This window comes from Nicotiana sylvestris, chromosome 4 (assembly GCF_000393655.2).
Source record: "Nicotiana sylvestris chromosome 4, ASM39365v2, whole genome shotgun sequence".
Classification (NCBI taxonomy): Eukaryota; Viridiplantae; Streptophyta; class Magnoliopsida; order Solanales; family Solanaceae; genus Nicotiana; species Nicotiana sylvestris.
In genome coordinates, this window is record NC_091060.1 from 5,287,171 (window position 1) to 5,293,170 (window position 6,000).

Below are 6,000 nucleotides of genomic sequence, written 5' to 3' on the forward strand. Positions count from 1 at the left end.
TACCCATAGTAGGTTTTGTGGGGAGTTTTTTCTTTATTCTCCAGTTCTTTTTTATTTCTATGCTTCTTCTTTTTTTCTCCTTTTCTTTTTTCTCGTTTTCTTCTTAATTTTTCTTTTTTCCTTTTCTAATATCATTTAACTTCTTTTTCTCTTCATAATCTAATTTCATTTACTGTTTTCACTTTTTTTTATATTATTACTAAAGAAAAATCAAATTGTGTACCAATTAAATGTACACAATTAAATGTAGCTAAAATTAACTAACATATGATACCAGTATAATATATAGTTATACCAACATGGTATACAATTGTACGCAAAGAGTTAAAAAAATGTAATTCAATTATTAAACTGAAATAATATCAGTTGTTAAAAAAAATTTAAAAACTTCTAAAAAGATCTAATTATAAGAGTATATCGTTACATCATATAGCATACTATAATTTGTTTTTTTTTATTCTTACATTTCAATTTGCCCCTCATGCTGAGTAAAAGCTTAAAACAAATTAAAAGGGAAAAGACAAGTGAATTTACCGGTAATAAGTATACTATTATAGTATATTGTATATTATTACATCATATTGTTATAGTATCTTACATATTATTATAGTATACCATAACAATATATTGTATACTATAATAGTATACTGTTGTAGTATAACTATATACTCCTATAATATATTAGTATACTGTAGCGGTATACTGTTTTGTAAACTATAATAGTGTACTGTTGCAGTATAGCTATATACTCCTACAGCATATTGTATACCGTAGCGGTATACTGTTTTGTAAACTATAATAGTGTACTGTTGCAGTATAGATATATGCTCCTACAGCATATTGTATACCGTAGCGGTATATTATAGCTGTGTTCTTCTTCGATTTTCAACTGAAAATTTCGATCTCAATCACCTCAAATCAGCTCCAAATGCTATCAAATTTCAGTATGAACTTCCAGAAGGTACTATAAGAAATATTTAAAAGCACCCACTTTGAACCAAACAAGAAATCTTCAAAAATAAAATTGAGCTTCAAGCCCAAGAATGGTGTATATTCTTAGTAATTCTTAATGGGAAGATTCTCAAAGGATGATATTAGCATGGGACCATGCAAATCAATTGGTGTTAGCTCAAAAAAAAAGTCAATTAATGTGTCTCTGCGTCTAGGGTTGAGTCAAAAACCCATGTAGAGTTTTTTTCCCAGAAAGTCGATAAAGAGGATGATTGCCTCTAATTATTCTGTTGTTGACTTAGTAGCACCTGGTTCTTCAGGGTCGCTAATTATATGTGGATTCTTGGAGTCTTCCTATTTCGTCAATTGAGGGGTCTAGATTACAGATGAACCTTATTGCTTTGATATTTTTTCATCGCTTTCATCTTTGGCAAAGCAGAGACTGGAATTAGCGGGTAAATAATTTGGGCCCGGTAGGAGTAATAAATAATTTGGACATGGACATTGAAAGATAAATAGTTTGGAATTAATGGGTATAAAGTGAGATTTTCTCAAATATTTTAGGGGCCTAAGGCCATTGCCTTAGTAGCCTTAGGCTCCAGCCGACCCTGCCTTGAACCATTAGCAGGTTGTTTTTTCTCTCGCTGTACTTGTGAAATTTTACAGCCTTTTTTTGTTTTTTTTGTTTTTTGTCATTATATCTTCCAAAAGTTACCTATAAAATATACAGATTTATTTGTCAATGACTATGATAATTCAAGGCTATATGTTTATTTGCATATTTTCTACTTGCGTTTCACTTTTTTCCACAATTTATTTTTTACAAAATAAAAGAAACAAGATTAATACATAGGACATGCAGTTATACTTAGCTGATAGTGTAAGAAATCAGTTGGTGTATAGAAGTTAATTTCCTTATATATGATCTCTCAACCATCTCATATTTACCACAGCGCCTCGTTCGTGAAGTTTGAGGACAATAGTAATCTACTTAGTGCAACTTAGTAGCACAATATTTTAAATTTTTGTTGTACAGTCAGATTTCTGTATAACAGCATCGCTATATAACAATCATTCACCGTAAAAGCTAATTTTTAATGGAACCAATTTTTATGTTATGTTATGACCTCTCTATAACAACATCGCTATATAACAATCATTTACAGTAAAAACTACTTTTTAATTGAACCAATTTTTATCCTATGTTATAATATATGTTCTCTATAATAACACTTTGTTATAATAGCCAAAAAAAATCCAGAACAAATGAGACTATTATAAAGAGGCTTGACTGTATATAAGCATTCATATTCTAAGTGGATGATTACTGAAAGACAGGACATCCAGGGACCTGTATACCAGGTGCAGTAGGACAATGTGCCAAAGGGCAGTGATCATCTAAATTTAAACCCCACCAATTTGCCCCATTTATATCTCTAATTTGCAATGTGAAATAAGCAAGTATGGCCATAAATGCAACCCCAGCATCAAGTCCTGCTGATAGAATGTAATTGTGCCTAGCCCACCAACTTTTGTATTTCCTGTACACATAGAAGTTGAAAAACAGCCCAACCGATAACCAGCCGATGTAGTTCACTGCCCTAGCCGGTGGCATTCCTCCTGAACCTGATACAGAGACAGATTCAGAATTTAAATTTCATAAGTTTAGTTTTTAGATTTTTTTTGTTAGTGTCGAAAATGCTGGATTCAATACTGACCTGATAATAATACAGGCATGTTGATGAGTCTAATCCACTCCTGATCAGGGAATTTGCGCGAGAGAAGCCAAACGGGGACAGGCGCTAGAATGCCTATTAGGAAGAAGTAGTTTACATTGGTGTATAATCCTAGTTTTCCAAACATCCTTAGAGGACCAACAACACCCCAAATAATCGAGGCACTGTAAAATACATCATCTCCAGGGCAAGTCCACGGGCTTCCCTCAGGCAATTTTGATGGATTGCAGATGTTATCCACTGTATCGAGGAGCCACCAAGCCGTCCCAAAATAGACTGAGGATGCCACTACAGTTCCTACTAGCTTTATCATATTAAGAAAATTTATAGACGACAAGTGTTAGTCCACCAATCGTGGCATAAGATAGTCGTATATACTCTTAAAACGTAACGTACCTGAACAATGAACATGGATTTTGGAGGGATCTTCATGTAGTGGCCTAATTTGAAATCAGCAAGAAAAGATATAGCTTGTGACACGCTGATTAATCCGTAGGTTTTGAATGTTACATTGGCTAATGGTTTTCCAGGATACATGTAACCTATGATGAGCTCCGAGATGACATTTATTCCTGGTGCCTGTATTATAAAGATTTCTAAACAAAACCAAAGGTGCAGTTGTTGGATATTGAAAAACAGTTAATGGAACGTCGTGAGAGTAACCTGGTTCGTTGTAGCTGTTATTACAGCGATTGGCAGGGTGAAAGTTAGAGCTAAAGCCATTGCTAAAATGACTCCCCAATAAGGAAGCTGCAATTGTCTACCAAATCCCTCAGAAGCAAGCAATGACAGTCCAAGAACCACTATCAAGATTGTGTAAAACCACCATTGAGGAACAGGCTCATAGTTTTTCTTCATTATCCTTGTATGAACATCCTCAAATTTCTCTTGGAAAGATCCCTTTGTTTGTTCCCAAATTGTCCTAAACCATACAGTGCATAAACACATGACATTACAGTCCGGTGCATTAAGCTCCCGCTATGCACAGGGTCCAGGGAAGGGCCGGACCACAAGGGTCTATTGTAAGCAGCCTTACCCTGCATTTCTGTAAGAGGCTGTTTCCACGGCTCGAACCCGTGACCTCCTGGTCACATGGTAGCAGCTTTACCAGTTATGCCAAGGCTCCCCTTCATATAACTAGAAATATGTGTTGCTTTAAATTAAGGTAGAAATAAGGAATTGTAATACCTTCCATGGAAGAGAGCAACATGAGTGACAGTTGCAGCGAGCGTTGCAAAGCTTAAGCCATAGGTAAATACAAAGAATATGCTCAAATGAACTTGGCTGTAATGATCATATCCTTGCTGATTGAAATCAAAAGTTTCCTTATTGAAGATTCTTGTGAGGTTGTATGCTTGTCCATCTGAATCAAACAAGTGAGAGGAGAAAATTGGGAAGCGTTTGACGTGGAACATGTCGGTCCAGTAGCAAAATGGGATGGCTATGTAGACAATTAGCATGAAACCAACCAAAGTGTTCATAACAGCAAAACCAGGTGTGGCTAATGGACTTCCTAAAAAACCAGCCACAGTAGACCAATCTAGAGCAAACGAACCGATTCCAAGTCCCTTTAAACCGGACCCTAGTTGTTGCGCTGTCACTGAGTCCTTCCATATCCAACACACGAATGACAGAGCTGTTATCGATGGGAATAGATAGTTAGGGACGATGTAATAAGAGAAGCTTGATACAAGAACCACAATGAAGAATTGCAGCCTTGTCAAGCCTCCTTTTGGCCTCTTCTCAACGTCGTGCAATGCCCTACAAGATTCAAATCAAGTGAACTTTAGATTTCATAAAACAGAATTGCGGTAAGGGAGTAAGAAGAACAAAGCAAAGAGTGAGAGAAAACACCTAAACAAGGAGACTTGAACCAAATTGGAAGGCCACCACATGTATGGCGAATCAACTAAAAACTTTCGGAATATACCAGCCCATCCATATCCAAGCAACTAAAATTCAACATTCCAACAATAGCAACATCAATTATCCAGGACCAAAACGCGCAATAATAGAAAGTAATGAAACCATTATGGGGTGTTTGGCACTTTTTAGCTTATCTACGCGTTTAGTAAACACCAGTATTACTTTTAAGCCATAAACAGCCAAAAGCAGCATATAGAAGGCTCAAGAAACAGTTCTAAAGAAATCTTGCCTGGGTAGTATGTGTCAATAACAAAGCTGCAAGAGGGTGAATTTGGCTGCCGTAAAACGCCTTTACTATGGTAATAATGCTAACAGCATAAACACTAGTTGCACCAGCATTGGCGAAAATGGTAATAAGAACATGTTCTTTCAAGTTAAATGGCCCTGGATTCAAAGAAAACGACCACTTTGTCGCTGGAATTTGGATTATTTTGGTGGGAAAATAAGCAGCCATAAGCTTTCCAAGGGGAAGCACCAAAATCTGAGCAGAGACAGAGGAAATATACAGCGTGTTTTGGCGATAACCAAAGAACTGATTCAAGAATGCCAAGATTGCACATGATGTAATCCCTAAAGCCCATGTTCGAAACGTTAAGCAAGGCAAAGATGGATCATCTGTTGTTGGCACTGTTAGTCTAACTTGCTCTATTGGTGAATCATTCACTACTTCATCTGTAAACAAAATCTTCTTTTATTTAAGTAAACCTTGAACAGATATATACATAATGATAATTGGTTCGTATAATATTGAGCAGAGTTTAAATTACCTGAAGATTCAGTAATGAGTTTCTTGGGCTCCATAGGTTCAAGCAAAGAGAGTATTGACTCAGAAACAAGAATAATCTAGTGAGTAAAGCAAGTACACATAAATAGTACCTTAATTATCAGGAACATAATTTGTCAAGTAACTCATATTGTCAGACCTCTCTACAATAGTATTCCTATATAACAACACTTTACTATAAAAACCAAACTTTTCAGAAAACCAATTTTTATGTTATATTATAATATATGTTCTCTATAACAACACTTTGCTATAACATCCAAAAATATTCGGAACAAACGAGAATGTTATAGAGATGTTTGACTGTAGTAATAATTTTGGGTTGTTTGTCCATGTTAAAATCTGAATATAGACAATTTAGTGCGCATGCTTTAAATTTACTCTGTTATATCTGTAGCTAAATATGATGAACTGAATGTCCACGTTTACCTTATCTACATACATTATAAAAGACAATGTTGAGTAATGGTTGATTAGAATTCAAGCTTTACCTGTTACTTTTTTCTTATTCTATATACTCCTTTCTTAAGGTTCTACGCCTAACTATTACTCTATCGACCCAAAATTTATTTGACAGCCAATAGCTCTTGTGGTGAGAATAGC

The 6,000-nt window shown here is 35.4% G+C and overlaps 1 protein-coding gene across 1 annotated transcript; it reads right to left on the bottom strand.

Moving 5' to 3' along the window:
* Window positions 1–2,218: 2,218 nt before the first annotated feature.
* LOC104226858 (oligopeptide transporter 1-like) lies at window positions 2,219–5,450 on the bottom strand. Its single transcript, XM_009778940.2, has 8 exons — window positions 5,381–5,450; window positions 4,843–5,285; window positions 4,542–4,639; window positions 3,876–4,448; window positions 3,351–3,609; window positions 3,084–3,266; window positions 2,670–2,991; window positions 2,219–2,577 (listed from the first exon to the last, which is right to left on the bottom strand). The coding sequence occupies exons 1-8, from the start codon at window positions 5,412–5,414 to the stop codon at window positions 2,276–2,278; spliced, it is 2,214 nt and encodes a 737-aa protein (XP_009777242.1). The 5' UTR covers window positions 5,415–5,450; the 3' UTR covers window positions 2,219–2,275.
* Window positions 5,451–6,000: the final 550 nt, after the last annotated feature.

Excerpts from the sequence above, each read along its gene's own strand:
- LOC104226858 (XM_009778940.2), bottom strand. The coding sequence starts at position 5,414 with ATGGAGCCCAAGAAACTCATTACTGAATCTTCAG. Across the intron at positions 5,286-5,380 it reads ACTCATTACTGAATCTTCAG|ATGAAGTAGTGAATGATTCA; the intron begins GTAATTTAAACT and ends TTTTGTTTACAG. Across the intron at positions 2,992-3,083 it reads AATCCATGTTCATTGTTCAG|CTAGTAGGAACTGTAGTGGC; the intron begins GTACGTTACGTT and ends AATATGATAAAG.